The 20,700-nt window shown below is 42.9% G+C and overlaps 1 protein-coding gene across 2 annotated transcripts in view; it reads right to left on the reverse strand.

The window, feature by feature from the left end:
- Cacna2d3 (calcium voltage-gated channel auxiliary subunit alpha2delta 3) overlaps window positions 1–20,700 on the reverse strand; it is an 844,799-nt gene that overhangs the window by 423,067 nt on the left and 401,032 nt on the right. For both annotated transcript variants that reach the window (XM_036199702.1, XM_036199701.1), the window contains exon 9: window positions 12,804–12,878. In XM_036199702.1, the coding sequence (XP_036055595.1) occupies window positions 12,804–12,878 (75 nt within the window). The remainder of the gene's footprint in view (window positions 1–12,803; window positions 12,879–20,700) is intronic.

Raw genomic sequence — 20,700 nt, forward strand, 5'->3', positions numbered from 1 at the left:
TGAGCTCCCAAACTGGTCCTGGAGGAAAAGGCAGGCTTTGGGCCTCTGCCCCCTTAGTGGAATGATAATGAGAATTCAGTTCCAGATAGGGCATGCTGATCCATGCTGGCTGCTCCCTTCGAGACCCAGCTGGCTGTTAAATGAGGTTAATCCAGCTCAACCCAATGAGATTTTTGAAGCAAACGCCCAAGAAAGCTGCTGGACTCCAGGCAAATACTTAACAAATTCACAACAAAAGAACATCTTCCCTTCATAAAGATAGGAAAGAGCCTCTGTACCATGCACGGATGCCTTCAGCATTATTTCTATTATTTCCAGACTTCTACCCAAGCGAGAAATTTGTCTCGCTGTCCCACTCCCAGGACATGATAGGCTACACAACACATTGGCATCCCTGTGCCAAGACAACAGGCCCCTTCCTAGGAAATGCCTTCAGCATAAACTGCCAACCCTAACATATTTGGGGAGACTAAATAACTGACCATTTGGGGGCTGTGCCAAGGCCAGCTGGCTGAGGCTGCCAGGGACCTTGGCCTGCAGAGAATAGGGTCTGGATCTGGCATCTGGGTCCTCCCCAGGCTCAGTGATCACAGCTGAGGCCGAGATGCTGCAGCCCTCCTCACACCCAGCACCTCAACTCTGCCATGTGATGGGGAGGCAGTTAGTGTTCAGATGAACTGGCACCCAGACTCAGGCCTGCAGGAGAGCACAGAGTGAAGTCATGCCTGCCTAAGACCTTCAGTGATTTTCAGAGCTCATTTCAACTAGATTTGTCAACAGGTTTAATCCTGTAGAATAATTAAAGTTGGAAGACAGGCCACAAGGCTGCTTCCCAGTGCTCATGGGGGAATCTGCACATGGAAGAAGATGCACTGTTTTGCCTGCCAAGGTTTTTAAACTTATCATTATTAACTCATTAATTTATTCATTTGAAGCATACAGAAAGAAGAGCAGAGGCCTGCAAACACCCTAAGCTCTCTGAATAGAAGGCACAGCACTATCAAATGCAGGCTCCTGATGTGAGGTCATCTTCCATCAAAGGCTGTGTTGTGTATTGGTCCATCTAATCCAAATGCAGGACACTCAGGGTGTACCTCTGTGAAATGTTTGACCATTCTGTGATCTGCAAAAAAAATGGTAATTTACCATGGATCCTTCTGACAGTTGTTTTTGTTGTTGGTTTTTGTTTTTGTTCTGAGCATGGCCCCCTGGATCCAGTTTGTCTAATGTGAAGTGAGATCTGGAGCTTGACCTCCTGCCATACAGGCTATGATGGGCAAATGAGCTGGGAGATACAGGGAGGCTTTGCAGAGGGTTGAGGGTGTGGGAGGACTGTATGGCTGTTATTCCAACACACTCTAAATCTTCTAGTCAGTTTCTGATCCAATAGCCAGGGCAGCTAGACCTGTATGGAATTCAGTGTGTTATTTTAACCCAAAGCATGGATTTTAAGATGCATGGTCAGACATCCTGGTCGCCATACTTTCATGCCTTCCCATCAGTAATACTTGCCATAAAACTAACATGAGTTTTTATGTGAGGCACATTTTTTTTTTCAAATATTAGATACTGACTATAAATTCCAAAGCTTCCCTCCACAGTAAGATCATTCAGTTGACAGGTCTCCAGTGTGACCCTCAGACACACAATGTAGTCATGTTTTATCTGGAGAATGTTTTGTTTGCTGTTGGCAAAGGACCTCTACCTGAGACCAGGCCACATTCTAAAAAATGTAAAAACCCTATTATTATTAGGTAAATACTTGTGAAATCACAGCTTCTTCAAGCCTAGTAGATGGATGATTGCATTAAAAATATCCAAGGGTGGGGTTAGAGAGATGGTTCAGTACTTAAGAAAACATGCTGCTCTTCCAGAAGGACTGAGTTCAGGTCCCAGCACCCACCTTAGGCTGCTGACAAGTGCCTGTAATTCCAGCTCCAGGAGATCCCAGGCCTTCTTTAGACTGCCATAGGCCCCACAGCTCACATGCACATACCTGCACAGATACACAGAATATGCAAGGACTGCTGGGGAGATAGCTCAGTGATTAAGACTGTTCACTGTGCAAGCATGGGGACCTGAGCTTGGATGTTCAGCTCACACATAAAAGCTGGGCATGGCTGTGTGAGTCAGCAACCCCAGTGCTGGGAGAAGTGGAAACAAGAGGCTCAATGGATCTTGCTGGATGCCAGCCTAGCCAGAGAGCATTGGGACCTCCAGGTTCAGTGAGACCCTGTCTCAAGAGAATAATGTGGAGAATGGCAGAGGACCGTGGGTACTAGGGTCTCAGGGTCTGATCACTTTCATGAATTCTCCCCCTAAAGCTCTGGAGAATTTGAGACAGTGACACACGGTAGCTTGTTCCTTTGATAGGATGTCAAGGCAGAACCCAGGCAAGCAGCAGCCACATTTCATATCAGGCCACCATCCCTGGAAGTATGGGGCCCAGGGAATAGAGTTTATAAAGAGTAGTATCCACAGTGCCACAGTCCCTCCTTGACTAGAAATTCCACCAGCTTACAGTCAGGTAGCAGTAAGACAGACAGACAGACAGACAGACAGACACGCACGCACGCACGCACGCACGCACGCACATGCACAGGGAGGGAGGGAGAGAGGAAGAGGGAGAGGGATGGAGAGGAAGAAAGGGAGAGAGACAGAGACAGAGAGACAGAGACAGAGAGACTTCCAGCAAACCTGGCCACATGTAGACAGAGAAATCAAAATAAAAGGTTCAATCGATTCTCACAGAGGTGGAAGTAATGAGCAAATGTCACACATTCTTCTCCATGTTACACACAGTTGTGCTCTTTCTTACTAAGGTGGACGGCACAGCACTGTAAGAGTATCTTACTAAACACCACTCATCACACCATGTTAAAACATGTCATAGTGTTTACCCATAACTCAGAATTGGGTTTTACTTCTCTATATGGCAAGACTTTAGAAGAATAAAATAATATTGAATTGTGTAGGAAAGTTAGCTATACCTGCAGTGGGTGGGTACTGTTGGGCTTTTTAAGCTCTATATGACTGGTGTGCTTCTGTATTTACACGGTATTTATCTGTACAAGTCATCTAGCACCTTCTTGTTTCAATCATCTGTCTGATGAGCTGGCCAAATATGTTGGGGACTAGAATTCTCGATGTATATGTTGGTAATAATAATGATGGCAATCATAAGAATTAGACATGTTTTCTCATTCCTAAGGCACTGTTTATATTAAGTTATACATTATTTATTTCATATATGTATTTCTATGTACAATGCATATCCCTTATGTTTTTGCCTTCCAGCTAAATACAAGTAAACAGTGAAATTAAGAAATCAATTAACTGGTGAGTTCATCCAAGGCAGAAATCCTCCCTGAACCCTCATCTGCTAAGGGTTGAATTGAAAGATGGCTACTGCCTTCCATGTGTTCCATTCAGAAAGGGTTGACTCTGAGTTATGCAAAAATCTGCATTTAGTAATACATATTTTCTTCTAGTCTCATTTACAGTTTACACTAATGATGGGCCAACTATCATCCATGGGCCATGTTTGTCTATGGTCCATCTTTGTAAATAAAGTTTTATTGAAACACAGCCAGGACCATTCATTATGTATTGTCTGTGTCTGCTGTTGTGCTATAATCACAAATGACAGTCATTGTAGCAGAGACTCTATGCCCCCTCAACCAAAATATTTACCATGCAGTCTCTAACAAGTTTTCTGGCATCTGGTCTAGACTCATACCAAAAATTCACATGTATTTCAGTTCACTGAAGGAGAGATAAACACAGTGACAACAAAACTGGCCCATACGATACGTTGGCACCCAGCCTAACATAGATAGTCCCCCAATGGCAATTAGACTAATTTTAAATGAGTGAATCGATCCACTGCATATAAAGAAATAACTATATATTAAAAGGTAATAAATGAAGAACTTCTAGGATAATATCTCACAGAAACAGCTTTTTAGCTTCTCTGAAAGGCTGCCTCACAGGAACTAGGACTTCTTCTGTACTGTGTATCATTTGTACCACTGTTTCTTAAGTAATTTCAGCTAACAGCGTAATGTGGATTTAACACTATGTGTCCACACCTCTTGACTTGACAAACAAAATCTACCCATTAGAAAAAGAAAGCTTATCTAGAAATTGGAAATTGCCCTTAGAACTAGAGGGAAGTGAATGGGTTAGTATTTATCATTCTACAAGTATAATTTAAGTCTTTATATGACTTTCAATAATGTGGAAAGTACTGTTAAAATACTTTATTTCCAATTGCAAAAGTATTGTGTCCTCAATGGAAAGGAACTCCAATAATGCAGAAATACATCAGAGAGTCCTCTCAAACTTTCCTCCTCATTTCCTCTCTCCCTCTCTTTCTTACATTTTGACACAAGCAAATAGCAACTATCTCGTCACAATAGTAGTTAACTGTTAACTACACACTGTTATTCTCTGTCTCTGTTTCTTTCTCCCCTCCCCCACCCTGTGTGTGTGTGTGTGTGTGTGTGTGTGTGTGTGTGTGTACTTTGTAGGTATTTTTATTAAATTATATACATTGAATATTAAATGATCAGATCTAGTATTTCTATACAACTATATACAAATTATTCCTAACTTTTTCTATTTAAGTTATCTGTTATCTTCTATATAAGTTATCTCATGGTGTTTCTAAGTAATGCAATTCTTACACCTTTTACTAGTTTTAATTTAATAAACATGAATGATCATTTGTTCCCTCAACTAACTTCATCTCCTTTTGTATTTGTCCAGGCAATATTTATTTATACGCAGAAAAGCTACTTATCCATATGCCCCTCACCCACCCACCCTGGTATACTGTATACTGCGTACTCCCAAGGCCATGGGAGGCTGGAGGTTTTAGCATCTCGGCTATGCCCTTCAACCAAGCTCAGACTGAAAGAAACAGTCCCATAGAAAGCCCAGCAACTCTGTTGGGTCCTTTTGTTAGTTCAAGGAGCCCTGGTGTCTCTGATGCCAGGGGAAAAGATGAGAACTACCGAAGAAGATGGGAGTCACATGGGTCTCTAAGATCGGCTGATTTCACAACAGCCAATTCACAAATGAATCTTAAACAGAACCATGAAATTTGGTGGATTTCAGGACATCTTCATTATAAAACCAGAGAAAAACCATATCACCCTCCTTCCTCCCTCATATCTCCCCCTCTGCTTCCCACAGAGACCACGGGAGGTTCATTTCAAGGTCTGATGAATGGTTCAGAAGGTCTGAAGTAGATTACAACGTGAATTTCCTTGTTTGAATTCTATATTTGAACTCCAGACTCACCCAATTTGTCATGGTTTCTTTTTCCTTAAAGAAAACACCAGTCAGTTATTTAGAATATAAAACAGCAAAGCCAAATGTTTCCCAGACAGCAAACCACACCTTCAGAAGACAAAACCGACCACTTAAGAGAACCTCCAGACCCTGTCCAGGGATGCTGAGCTATTGCCTATTTATTTTATGCAAAAATCACGGGAAGTCAGTTTTGATCAAAGCCACCCAACATTTCCATTCTCATCTTGCCTTGTTTTATTTAAGACACACTAAGATCCCCACATTCCTTTTCTAGTTTTTTAAAAAGTAATTTTATCAAATGCGTTTTGATTTAAATGATCATGTTCTGATTTTCAGGCCCCTGGATTAAGGACACAGTGCATCATATTGCTAAATGTGACCTCTGAGAAGTTCTTCATGACTGTGGGTAGCTGAACCTTCAGTGGCCACCAGGGAAACAGTTATATGATGAAAAGCCAGGGGAGTGGGTGGAGGGGCATGGATAGAGTCTCAGATATCCCACTATCCCCAGAACTTCTCAGGAAGCACGTCGTCATTCCCACAAACATCTGAACATGCTGGTCACATGGCAGGTGACAATGTTCCATTCCCATTATGAGAAGAATGTGCAAAAGGTTCAAAGCTGCCAGCCATCAGGATAAGAGTATTGGATCAGAAATGACTAGAGAGAAATGCCAATTTGAAACTAGCCAGTCTCATCTTGTCTCCTTTTGATTACCTTCATTATATTTAAATGTACCACATTTTTCACCATTTTGTATAATGCATGATAAATAAACAGGGTGAAACCACAAAGAATTCCAAGCATTTATTGTCAATGTTTTCTAGATCATCTATTGAAATGACAAAACCCAAAAAACCCTAGATAGAATCCTTTCCCAAGTGCCTCACACATTTGTCCACTCATTCACACTTCTAGGAACCACATACCCCTTATCCCTAAACTCAGTGCACAACATTTTCCCTGTGGAAATGGTCATATCTGCCCAACATAGACCTACATCTCATTCACAACTGGACTGTCTGCATCCTGGCCATTCCATCCCATCCCTCATGATGGGTCCCCTGACCTATCAGAACCACATGGAAAAAGCACATGTACACATCCAGGGAGAGGGTCTGACTCTCAGACATCAGGTGGGAGGCTTAGAGTACAGTATTCCATGCCTAGGAAGCTACTGTTAAGTGAGTATATGTAAATTTACCCTTTGCTTTTCACAAATGGTCTGTGTCTGTGTCGCATACTGACAGAGAGTGCTGCAGGTACGTGGCCCACACTGAACTGAGGGTAGACACAGGAACCTGGTCAAATTGACTGACAGAGCTCCCCTCAATTTTAAAATATCTTAAGATAACAATGGATACTAAAGACTTGGTCTTGAGACTGTTCTCAACATGTAAAGCTTTTTGCCATTATGTAGTAAACTGCAACCAGTCCTTTCCTAACAGGACTGAAGAACTTCTGTGACGTCAAGCCCACAAACTCTTGCCTAGCCCTAGATCCTGAAGCTTTGCCTTTGTTCTTCTAGAGACTGCCATAGCTAAATGTTTGCACCTGACTCTCTGAGCCACTTGAATTGTTTCATAAACTGTAACCCTGAGGTCAAGGTTAATTTTGCATTGCTTTATTTGTGGATGTTGGATTGCTCCATTGTCATTAATTATCAAGGCTGGCCTTCCTTCCCTGGACTGCTTTTTGATGTCTTCAAAACCAAGCTGGGAAGCACATTTGTGTGGGTGTGGTGTCTGTGTTCTCTGCTCTGCTGCATTTATTTCTGTGTCTAGCCTCCTTTCCACCAATGCTAACTCTTGTTCCTGTTAAATACTGTCTCCAGAGGGGCAGTTTGTTCACTCCATTTACTCTCCCTACACCCTTTTTGGTTGTACTGGTATATGCATATTTGTGCACATGTAGGTGCACAGGTGTTTGCAGGCATGTACATGCATGTAGAGACCAGAGTATGGCCCCAGTTGTCACCTCTCAAGCACTGTTCACCTTTTTTCTTCCTTTCTTCCTTCCTTCGTTCTTTCATCTTTCTTCTTTCTTTCTTTCTTTCTTTCTCCCTCTCTTTCTTTCTGTTTCTTTTCTTTCTCTCTCTTCCTTTTCTTGTCTTTTCTTTCTCTCTCTCTCTTTCTTTCTTTCTCTTTCTTTCTTTCTCTCTCTTTCTTTCTTTGTTTCTTTTCTTTCTCTCTCTTCCTTTTCTTTTCTTTTCTTTCTCTCTCTCTCTCTCTTTCTTTCTTTCCTTTCCCTTCCTGAGAGAAAGAGAGAGAGAGAGAGGGGTGGGTGGGTGGAGGAGACTGAGTGATTTCTGGAACTTGCCAATTAAGTGAGGCTGTCTGGCCAATGAGTCCCAGGGCTCGGCCTGTTTCTGTGACCCCAGTACTGACATTATACAGTACACAATGCCATACCTGGCTTTTCAACTTTAACTCGAGTTCTGGGAATTGTATGCACTGGCTGCTTTTCTAGAGGACCTGGGTTCAGTTCCCAGCACCTATATGGTGGCTCAAAAACCATCTATAATGCTAACTCCGGGGATCGGATGCCCTCTTCTAGCCTCTGTAAACCTCAAGGCATTCAGGTGGTACACAGAAATGCATGCAGACAAATCAGCTATGCATATCAAATAACATTTTCAACAAAGTCAAGCTGTCAAACTTTCACCAAGGTCATTGTTAGCTGAGGTTTCTATAAATAGCCTTTTAAATGTGACAAAAGTATAGCTCATCTCACTTTGCTAAGGTATTATTTTTTAAAAACATGAATGGGTCTTAGGTTTTAGACCAAATGCTTTTCCCGTTGAATGTTAGGCTAGCATATCTTCTCATCTTCAGCCTGTTGTCATGGCAGATTTTGTTGATTGCTTTGACACTGGTGTTGAAGCAGCCTTGCACATCCAGAGTCAAGTCTACTTGGGTGGTGTCTGATGCTTTCTTTTGCTCTACTGTTACTTGTTTTATCAGAGAAATTCTACCCTCTGCGAAGGGTAAGGGTGATCTCTCTATATGCTCCATTTGGCTTTAACTGTCAACCTGACACAGTCTAGAATCATCTGGAAAGGAAGTCCCAATTGAGGACTTGCCTAGATCAGCTTGCCCTATGGGCATGTCTGTGGGGGACTGTCTTGATTGTTAAATGATGAAGAAGGGTTCAACACACTGTGAGTGGGTACTATTCCCTGGGCAGGTAGTTCTGAGCTAAACAAGGATCTGTGAGTGGGCCAGCAAGCAGTATCCCTTCATGGCTTCCAATTCAAATTTCTTCCCCAACTTCTATCAATGATAGAATGTGACTTTAAGCCCAAATAAGTCATTTCTTCCCCTAAGTTTCTTTTGGTCAGAAAGTTTCATCACAGCAACAGAGATAAAACTAGAACACACACTTTCTATTTTTTTTTAAAGGATATTATATAAAATTGGTATTAATCTTTCTCTCTAAATTGTTTGGTACCAATTGCTAATGAAGCCATCTGGGCCTAGAAATTTATTTGAGGGGAGGGCTTTTAAATTATAAATTAAGTTTCTTTTAGTAATTATAGGACTATTTAAGCTATCTATTTTTATTAGATTGATTTTGGTACATGTAAACAAGTTCTGATAAGTTGTTGAATTTACAAGCTCAAAGCTATCTATAATGTATAGCAGGAATCTTAAAAGTTCTTATTAATAAAATCAAACCTGAGGCCAGTTATTGGGGTGAATGCTGGAAGATCAGAGAAGCAGAACAAGCCACAGTTCCCTCACCTCACCAGTCCCTCAGCTGTTCCTGTTTCCTCAGGCTAGAAGCCTGAGTCCTCATATTTGAATGAATCTCAGCTGAACTGCTGCTCAAAAGCCTGACAGCTTAACCAGCCAAATACTTAACCAGTCAAATGCTTCTAGTTTCTGGTCTTCATGCCTTATATATATTTCTGGTTTCTGCCATCACTCCCTGGGATTAAAGGCTCACTTTCTGGGATTAAAGGAGTGTGTCACCATGTTTGGCTATATCCTTGTGGCCTTGAACTCAAAGATCCAGACAAATTTCTGCCTCTGGAATGCTAGGATTAAAGGTGTGTGCTACTACTGCCTATCCTCTATGTTTAATATTGTGGCTGTTCTGTCTCTGACCCCAGATAAGTTTATTAGGGTGCACAATATTTCGGGGAACATATACCACCACAATAATGTTCCTTTATTGTCTTTTTTATAGTTTCAGGATCCGTACTGATGTCTCATGTTTCATTCCCAATATTTCATTCCCATTTGTCTTCTCTCTTTATTTTTGTTGGTTTTGCTAGAGATTTATTAATTTTACTGACTTTTTAAAGAAGGAAGTTTAAGTTTCATTGTTTTTTTTTTCATTACTGTTTTCTAAACTAATTGAGTTCTGTTCGTTATTATTATCTTGTTTCTGCTTGATTCCTGGTTTTGTTTTGTTTTTTTTTTTTCATTTTGCAAGCTCCACTTGATAATCTTTTCATTTAGTACTCGAGAGTACTATCCTTCTTTCTGCCCCCATGATTTCATGGGAAACATGCTACCACTCATATTGGTATTTCATGCAAGCAACACATCCCTTCTCTCGGATTGTTTCAAGATATTTTTCTAACTATTATGACATACCTTGACACAGGTTTACTTGGACTTACCCTAGTTGGGTTTTTAAAGCTTCTGAATATGTAAGCTTTTTTTTTTTTCTTTTACTAGGTGGAGAGATTTTTCAACCAATATAAACATATATTTGATCCCATTCTCTCCTTTCTCTCCTGGAACTGTGATGCTCTTTTGCTGTGATTTGACCTGTCTCCAGGACTCTAGTTCATTTTGTTTCAGTCCGCTTTTCCCTGTTGTTAAGACTGAAAACCTCCGTCAATCCATCCTGAAATTCACTAAGTCTATCTGTTCTCACATTTGCTGACACTGGCTGGTAAGCTCATCTTTTATGGTGACTGCACTTTTCTCTTCCCTAGCTCCCACTGGCTCTATTTTGGAGTTCTCCTTCTCTGCTTAGCTGTTCTAATGTCTTTCAGTAGCATGCCCAGCTGTTAGTGAAACCTCTTTGCAATTCCAACATTCGATGTGTGTCGCCACAGGCTTCTGCTGATTAGCTTTTCTCATCCATGTTGTGAATTTTTGGTTCTCGAGATGACATGGGAATTTGTTGGGGTTTTTGTTGTTTGCTTGTTTGTTTGTTTGTATGCTGGACATTATGCATTTTATTTCATGGGTCTCTGGATCCTCCTATTTTTTTTATTTTTATTTTATTTATTTGTTTGTTTGTTTATTTATTTATTTAATTTAACAGAAGGAAGAACTTTCTGCTTGGCTGGAGCAGAGAAGCTGCTTTGACGAGAGTCTCCAGTGGTCTTGTCACCAGAAGGACCTGGAGTTTCTAGGAAGTTTGGTCGCTGCCACTGTCTTTATTTTCCCTTGTTGGTGTGTTGTTGGTTTTGGCCACGCCTATTGCTGAACTGAATGAAAGCCTGGAAAGTTTGATTTTGAAATAATGCTACTCAGTAAGGAAACCAGGGAAAAATCACCTCCATATTTTCAAGTCTGAAAGCCCCTGGTCAGTTCAGCTTCTCCTGAGTGTCCTTCAGGCTCATCCTGCACTTGTTCACTAGGGTTACACACAGAGTTCCAGTGTTCTGAGGAAGGCCCCCTGATTGATGCATAGCTCTTTCACACCACAGAATCAGACATTTGGATTAATTTTTTATATTCAAAACTACTCTACTTTTTTTTTGTAACCATAAATTTAAAGGCAATTTCAAACAAATCCTTATCCCATTTCCTCACCCAGTCCTTGTTTTTGTAAACAAGACTTGATACTTTCAGATTTCCCAATGTTCTCTATTCTTTCTCTTTAAAATTGGAAACTTCACCCACTGTACCTGTTTGAGAAAGACAGTGAAGCATCAGAAAAGGCTGGACTCCTCATCCAGGCAGTGGACATAGGGAACTTCCTTAGAGAAACTTGTAGGCTTGTCATTTGTATAGGAATGAACATCCTCAGGAAGCACGTTCAACTGCGCTTTCCTTATTTCTTGCTTGTAAAAATAAAGGTGTTTTGTGCTCATGCATGTGAGTGAGTGAGTGTGTGTGTGTGTGTGTGTGTGTGTGTGTGTGTGTGTTTCCTCTCAAACTAAAGCTAAGCTATTTAGTCTGTGTGCCAGCTGGAAGGAATCTCTCCCAGTATTCTGAGGCTCTCTCCCTCAGAGATTCCTAAGCAAAGCTTCCCCTGCCTGCCTCTAAGGTAACACCAATTTCTCTCTTCACATGGGCCAGGGCTTTTCCCTGTAGCATTTGTCCAGGGCTCCACAGGAGCCCCACCTTGACCATTGCCCTCTGTCCCCTCACGGGGGTCTGCTCTCCAGAAGGAGAGAAGTCCTGAGTGGGGAGTCTAGTCAAATAATGTGAGCAATACCACCTCTGAGTCCTGTGAGGTGTGACAAGGCTGCAGCTAAACCTCTGCTAGTCTGAGTTGTCATGGGTGCTATGGAAGAGGCATGGCGGAGGTGTAATAACAGTTGGATTGGTAAATCAAAAAGTTGCCCAAGGGAAAATGATGAAGCATCATAGAATTCTGTTGTAAGAAATTTTCTAGAAGGCTCAAATTTTAATAGACTCTTCAATAGCATTTCCTACGTGTTGAAGCCTTAGTGTGGTTTCCTAGTAGCTTTACCCAGCAGACCTGCATAAGAGGATGATTGACCACGGGCCTGAGTCCCAAGTGTTTAGAAGGGTCTGTACTTGGCCGTATCTAGCAAGGGGGAGGTCTCTTGTCTCACCCCTTGGCATTGTTATAAAAAGCCCTTTTGAATAAAGATCTGGGCCGTGGTTAAGGATCCAGGCCCACCTAAGGCTATCCTGAGTTTCTGTTTCTCTCCCCTCTATATTTCTAACTAAGTCTCTTATCCCTCAGTCCTCAAGAGTCCCTGGAGTAAATAAATGTGGGAGCTGGTCTCTCTCACCTAAGGTCTTCCTTCAACACATCTTTATTGTATTCCACAGTACTTAAGGGATGAGACATTCTTGGAACATTTAGGATACAGCAGTCCACAGACCAGTCCTCTCTTATGAAGCTTACACTTTACTGAAGACAAATGATCCCAAAAGATACCCAAGGATATTTCAATACATTGTAACAAGCGAGAAAGGAGAAACCATTTTTCTTGATTTCTCGTTAAAAACCATATTTTCTCTGTGGTCTTAACAGAGACATTGAACACACAGAAGATCTGCTTATGGCAAGAGGAAAACAAAGCCAATTCAATGGATTCAGAAGTAGCGGGCCGCTGAATAAAGTACAATTGTTTTACTCTCATGATTTACATGTGCTTCTTAGTCAAAATTCCACAATCTGGAGTAACCTCAATGCCCACAGTGAATTACACTCAATGCGGTTTTAATAATGCAGATAGAACTCTTGTGAACAGTCACAACAACAGAGATGAGGGTATGCCCAGACCCCTGGTGTCCCTGCCCAGTGGCAGCCCTACCTCCTTGTTGGTCCTGTCTGCTTGCACCAGGGTTCCATTCAGGCAGGGTTCCACGTAGTGAAGCTCCTCGTTATACTGTGAAGGTAGAAACAACCAAGAGGAAACAATGAATGAGGAACCCAAAGGGTACTAGTGAATGGTCAAAGGGTCCACAGTCACACAGGAAGTCAGCAAAATCCCAGGCTCCATTCATTTGGACAATTGCGATCAAGCGCTAAAGACAGACATTGTTGGAGAGAAACCTAAAGGGCCCCCGATGGGCACAACTTGGCTGCACCTACTGCTAACTGTGCATCTTTCAATAGTGACTGGGCAGACAGCAGTGGCACAGGCTTTCTAGGCATGCCTGTGATGATGGTGAAGGAACAGACAGATCAGGTGGTCCAGGTCCAGCTCCATCCGCAGCTTCACAGAACCAAGAGATACCCATGTTGGTCACATGTGGAGGAGACATGATGGAGGAAAGGAGTGGCTTTGATATTCTTAGTAACCCTGCGTGTGTGTGGTGGGGGTGGGGGGAGAGGCTTTTGGTGATACTCCTCCTATACATCTATATGGTTTTTGCCAATACCTGTCCTCTCCAACACTTTGAGTCCCTAGCAATTCAGGATATGACCCTTAATTTTTGTCATCTGTACATGATCCTTCCAAGGGCTTTGATGGGCTCTAGGCATTTGGACTGGCTGGCCACTCAAGTATCTTCACTTATTAGTCCACAGCAAAGACATGCTATGTTCTTGTCAGCCTATATTCTCTGCTCATGCCTCATGTCTTATCTGTTCCTTGTGACCTTTGCCACTGAGAACAGTGCCAGGAGCTCCTCCGCCTGACTTCTGCTCTCCCTGGCTGAGCTAGGCTCATCCTCTGGTTTGGTTCAGTCCCATACCCACTGGGAAGGAACCTCAGGTGCAGGAGAGGCATTCAGTAAAGCCTTTTTTCCTGTATATTCCATATAATGCCTAGTTTCCTTCACCAGGAGTGCCCAGCTCACAGGGAAATCCCATCTTTAGTTGCTCTACCTGATCAGGTGATACTGTGATTGGCTGAGACCAATTGTGTAGCAGACACATTGTTGCCTTGAGCTACCAAGCCCATGAGAAGAGCCACAATCCATTTATTCAGTGAAAGCACCATGGCATTTCCAATTTAACAGCCAAATAAACCCAGAGCTGCTGAGGGAAGAGACTAGAAGCATCTTTCACATCCACTCTAGAACATCTGACCTTTTAGACTGTGATCAGCAAGCACCATGGGAAGGCCAAGCAAGTCACAGAGTGAAATGAAGGATGAGCTTGGGACACTCACTCCAGATACTTGCAAGGATATACCTGCAGCTGCTACAACAGGGGTGGATGCATCAGTACAACATGCAGAGAAGCTGTCTAAGGGGTGGGACAGGGTGCTGCTGCTTTGGGCAGTTAGATGCTATGGAGCCCTGCCTTCATCCAAATTCCAGACAAGCTTCATTTGTAGTTTGACTCAGCCTCAAGTATTTCCAATAGCTCATCCTTTACAGACAGGGAAACTGAGGGAAATAAGCTGCAAAAGACATCAGTGAATATGTAGGGAGCAGTGTCCAGGTTTGTGTCTGAAAGTTCTGACCTCACAGCCACTTCCTTTCAGGATTTCAAGGCCCTCTGCACCCCCGAGGCTCCTTCACTTCCCATCAGGCTCACTCTTGCCCCTCTTAAGACTTCGCTTCTGGTCTTGCAAATGCATCTGGAAATTCTCATTTCTCCTCTGAAGTATTGAGAAAACATGAATGTGCATCATCCCTGCTCCCTACCACCAAGTGTGGGTGATCTAACCGAGGACTATTTTTCTTTGCTGAACAACTTCTCTAGGGTGGTGGATGTTTTTGCTGAAGGGGGTAGTGACAGAGACTGGTTCTGGGCTAGATTTCTGGGGGGCTGCTATGGTAATGTTCTATTTCTGGAGATGGTCAGCTAGATTAAACCCAATGTGTTCGTTTTGTAATGATTCTTAGAGCTGTATGTATATTATTCATATTTTTATTATGTTAAATAGAAATTAAAAAATAGATGTTTGCTGTGCTGAAGTTAGCTGCTGAGAAACAGAGTGTAGCATTTGGTCCCCAGAAGGGAAGTCACCTCTGGATTCAGGAAGCATGTACACAGATCGACGTGAAGGTCTTTACCAAGGTTCTCCTGTAGTTTGGAAGGCTACTGGAAGCCACTGGGGAGGAAGCCATTCCTTTCTCCTTTAGCTCCCTTGCTGATGACTAACTTGGTTCAGGGCAACAGTATCCTTCCAGCACAACTGGTCTTGGCCAATCACAGTTCTTCAGCCGTGCTTGATTAGATACTTGCTTCCAGAGCCCCTCTGTTGCCAGGGTTACTGAGTGAACCATGTGCAGTCAATGGGACAGAAGGGAAGTTTCTAGTGTATTTTTCTCAAACTTTCTCCTGTTATGGAAAGAAAATCCATCTGTGTCTACTTCCCCCTTCCTTCCTCCTCAGGGTGCTTTGGTCCCATTGCAGTGGCTACTTCCCAGCCAGGAGATGACACAAAAGGATGGGAAAGCACAGACAAAGGAAGAGAAAACAAGGAGATGGGGCCTGCATGGGTCTGCCGCTGATGCCCTCTGAAGCACAGGACCAAGGCTTCAACTGCCCTCCTTCCTGATGCTTCCATCGGGTTATTAGATGCATACATAGTGAAGCATCCTTCGAACCCCTATTCAGCTGTTCTGTAACTCAGACCCTCTTAAGGGGTCCAGTTTGGTCCTTGTTTTTTAAAATTAATGCATAGATGGTTTTTTGTTTGTTTGTTTGTTTGTTTGTTTGTTTGTTTGTTTTGTGTGTGTGTGTATGTGGGGGGTTGTTGGTATAGGTGCACATACATGCATGTCATAGTCATAGGTAGAGGTCAGATGACAACCTTGAACATTGGTCTTTACTTTTTTAATCTAGATTGAGATCCTGTCACTCACCACTGCATATCCTACCACAGCTGGCACAGGAATTTGTGGAGATTCTCTTGTCTCTACCATCATCTTTCCATGGAAGCACCAGATAAACAGAAGTGTGCTGTCATACCTGGTTTTACATGGATTCTGGGAATTTGAACTCAGGTCCTGGGGCTTGCGGGACAAGCACATTACTGATGGAGCTATCACCTTGTTTCACTGACACTCTTCCTAACACACACTTTCAAAGGCAACTCCTATGGTTGTAGAGTCCAAGACTAGTGTTAGCACAGCTGGCACCAAGTCCCACGCTGCTATGTACACTGTGGGGCTAAACCTCACTGATTCCACATCCTTATACCTAACTCATCTTATGGTAACCATCAAAGTAGACCTGCAGAGATGCAGGGAGATGACATAGCTCAACAAATGCACTTTGCTAATACAGAGGCTGGCAGATACTGGGGAAGGGGGCTGAGGAGGGGTTTAAAAGCAAAGAAGACCAGGAAATTTTGTCCTCATTAGGGAGGTACATATATAGTAATCAGAACCAGGCTCACTGTCACTGCACACACTGCACCCACAGTAGAGGAATGCATTCTTCTGAACCCCAGCCAGCTTGTTAGTGGCATCATCCAAGCTTGCAGTTCCCTAATTTCCCCTGACAACATCAGGACTGAGCCGGGCCCAGCAATCTGGTCTGTATCACTGTGGGGAGCGGAGGTGGCCATGTGTAGAAAGGAGAGGTACAAGCCCACTGGCCACACCAGCTCATCAAACTCCCAAGGGACTGCAAAGGATGCTCTGCATGTGGATGCATTTCTTAAGCTCCAGCGGCTCCCCATTTGGATACCTTCCAGCTGGTACATGTTTACGGATGCTCCCCAGATGTCTGTGCTGTTGTTATTGTATATGTGTGTGTATATATGAGGAGTATATATGGATATGTTCTTGTGTATTAGTACATGTGTGTATGTGTACACAAGTGTATGCTTACATGCAGAGGCTAGGGGTTAATATTAGGTATCTTCCTCTATCACTCTTCACCTTACTTACTGAGACAGAAGTCTCTTCTGAGCTTGGAGATCATTGATTGGCTAGACTGGCTGACCAATGAGTTCAAGGGATTTTCTTGTCTCTCTCCCTCCCTTTAGTAGCATTATAGACACTTGCAAGCCATGTGCCTAGGTCTCACATCTTGGGGATCTGAAATCAGGTCCTTATGCTTGAACAGCAAGCACTCTACTGAGTGAGCTGTTTCCCCAACTCCAGTATTCCCTCCATTTCTGTTTTCTGAATCAATGGTGTTAGGTGGTCACATCAGTTTATAACTGAAGATGTGGTCACTGCTAGCCTTAGGGCACAATAGCCCATGAATAACTCTCTTTCATTCCTACTTGGCCAAGCTGATGTCAGTAGCCCAAGGAGAAAGAAGATGCCACCATTCACCCTCATAGATTCAATTTCTTCTGTACTCTACTTTTAGCTTCTCCTACAACCAGGAATCCACCCTTCAACCATTCCCTCCCACCAAAGTACCAGTTCCTTCCCATAGATGCTGGGGGAGTGCTCTTGGTAAAACAGAAGACCCTGAGGAGCCCAGAAGTCTAGCCCAGCAAGCCAACCACATGCTGAGGAATGGGTAAACATGATCCACAGGTCTCAGTCACTGTTAGCTTTCTCTTTCCTTCCTATTTCCTGGTGGCTTACTCTTTGGGTTCACAACAATAGTCCCTGGTTTTGCCATACATACACTAGGCCAAGGTTTTGCAGCCCCATGAGCCACAGAGTCTGAGTTGGAGAAACCTGGAGTTGCTGCCCCTACCAGAGGCTCACTGTGAGGATAAATAAGTATGCTCAAGGTCTTGGCATGAAGGAAGAAGAGGCAGGTCACCAAATGTGCATGCTCAGGGTACAGAAGAGGAAGGAGGTAGGTATGGGGATGCAATGTGGGGACACAGGGATAGACTGACAGATGGGATAAGGAGAAAGGGACAGGAGCTGGTAGTGGAACAGGACTGCTCTTGGGAGCAGGGGCCATATGTCTTGGTTTCCTCTGAAGAATGTTGTATACACATTTCTGGGAGACAAAGTACTGCTCTACTGGACACAAACGACCAACTAAATGCCAAAGACAGGAACCTGGAGTTCTGCTTCTCACTCCACACCACACTCTGAGCCCTCCCAGTGACCCAGGTCTCTAGCAAACTAGGAGATAAGGCATTGCCAGATCCTTCCCTGAAAGGTGTCCACCACAGAAGTCTTCATTCCCCCATTTGCTCATTGAATATCAACTGCTAGCCTACTATGTACCAGGCATGTGAACACTGACTCAGTCTGCTCATGACTACCACCACTGAGAGATCATAAACAACTTTTCTTGCCATTTCATTGTAAATGAACATACTCATGTCTATGATTTTCTTTTTCATGGTAAAAAGTGTCCTTCTGAACATGAATCAGGCTACCATGATCTTCAACAGATTGTCTTAATATTGCTCTCTCTTATTGAGAGACTATGTCCTTCTCTCAATCAACCAGCAATCTACCATGTCCCTCTCTCAGTCAAGCATGGCCAGGTAGCAACAAGCATAACACTACGTGTCTTCTCCTTCCTTCTGTTCAGTCTCTGTAAGCCTTTCCCATCTCTCCTTGTCTATAGACACAATACAATTCTCAGAAAGAAGGCTATTAGGAAAGTCAAGCTGTAACCTCAATGCTTGAATGGCCAGAACACTCTTGGGGAGATTCTGAGAACAAGGAGATGACCATGTAGTAGGAATCATATCCTCTGTGGGCTTGTGCACACCACTGCCTGAGGGCTGGCTAGAGGCCAGCTTGCCTTTGGGTTCTAGATGATGCTAAAGTTCCTGAGCTTCATGTCAGAAGTCCAACTTCATAGAAGAGAACAATACATCTTTCTGACTTGATGGGATAGACTATCAGCTGCCTAGACACTAAGATGAGGGAAGACACAGTAAAAAGGGAGAGGCTTCCAGAAAGGTCTCCCATATCATCCTGGAAGCAGAGGCTCCACATGATGACACGTAGCTGACTGGATTTGTGTGATATGGCCTCACTCTCTCAATGCAGTTCAATTCTATTTCCTAGTACCATCCTGGCCCTGTTTCCCTTATATCCTTCCCCATCCCAATAAGTTCCAGATACAGTCAGTTCTCTCTTGAAGTGTGGGTGTGGCTGGGTGTCTCACAACCTGAAAATGGAGCTTGCCTTCTCAGTAAACTCTTTCCTCCTGACATCCCTGACCCAACCCGTATGTAGCTTACGCCTAATGTCTATATCACTTCAAATACTTGCCTAGTCATCACCTTCTAAGACTCTGTCACCCATGGCTTGCATGCTCTATCTCTGTCTCTGCCAGGCTCCCTCCCACAAGGTGCTGGTTTCACTGTACCCTGAGCAACTGTTCATGGGCTTCCCCACTAGACAGTCACATACAGAATTTCAGGGATATTGAGGTAGATGATTTTCTTCTACAGCAGCCCAGCACCTAACACTGAGTACACATCAGTGTCTATTAGACCCACTGATCACAATAGCAAAAAGGGCAAGAAGGAAAAAATGGAGGGAAACTCACTCATGACACAAAACTGAAGAAAAATTCAAGTATAAAATTAAAATAATAGAATCTTTACCCATTTCAAAACAACAGATTGATAAGCAAACAATAAAGGAATAAGTAGGTATGTCCTAGAGAATCTGGAGTTTGACCAACAGCCCATAATATTAAAATGCTGGCTTGCTCGTGGAAGCAATGGAGGAAGCCCCATTGCTCCATTTTAGGAAGATGATGCAAAGGAGACTCAATTAAATATGTTAACAGTTCTGCTGCTGCTGCTGCCGCTGCTGCATTTTTAATGAAATGACCTTTAGGATGAAAATGGAGGAAGTATGGAATGAGGCAGAGGAACCCACAATATTTCACCAAGACAGGGAGGGGGTCCCAGGGTCTTCTAGCTTACAAAAGTATCTTCTGAATTTAGACACACAACTGGCTGTAATCAGCAGTGCAGCCCCAATGAGCAAGGAGAGCAAACACTAACCCATGCCTCCTTATGGTCGTGATTGCTTTGTCAAGCAAAGCCACAGCAGGGAGAGTGCTAAAGAATCAGTCCTCAGAAAACAACAACAACTGTGAATTAAAAACAGAGTATCAGAATCTTCTAGGATGAACTAGCAAATGATTCTCTCCTCCATACCTTCTTACACCAACCTGGCCTGCAGGAGGCCTTTAAATTGATTTCACAAAATTAGCCCAGTTAATGTGGTGTTCACTTAACGCCTGACCTAGGCTGCTTCTGTAAAATCATTTCTCAGCTTCCAGTAGCAGATGGAATTAGCATCCTCATTTTTATGATAATATTGAACATTTAATGCATGGCTTGGAGGAAGACTTCAATGTAAGTGAGAAAAAACATGCTCTTTTCCTGTCAGAATTTAACCTCAAATTTTAACTCCAACTGCACAAAACCCTTCTATTTTACCTGTTCTTTATATATTTCATCAGTTAATTCATTAGCTCTAGATAGATTTTTCAATATCCTGCCCATCAAAGGTAAAACAATATTTATTTATCCATTCATGTTCATTCTCTGGAAAGACCCAGATCATGAGATCTTCGATATAATACAAAGACACACTTGACAGTGAATTTAATGAAATGCAAAGAGGATTCAAATGGCCATGAAACATCTTTCCTACTATTTAAACATCACCCTGCCTTCCTGCATTATGACACTGAAAATCAAAGGCCATGATAAATTAGATTTGCCTAAACAAAACCCTACAGTGCATGAAGATTTCCAGCACTGAAAATGAGTGTATTCTTGACTTTTTCTCTAAGATGCCTCCTCAAACATCTACCTTGCAAGTAAAAGAAGCCTGGCCATACAGCAAAGGATGCCAAGGGAATGTCCTCTCCGGCAGTGGGATTCTGCATGAACAACA

The sequence above is a fragment of the Onychomys torridus genome, chromosome 9 (assembly GCF_903995425.1).
Source record: "Onychomys torridus chromosome 9, mOncTor1.1, whole genome shotgun sequence".
Taxonomy (NCBI): Eukaryota; Metazoa; Chordata; class Mammalia; order Rodentia; family Cricetidae; genus Onychomys; species Onychomys torridus.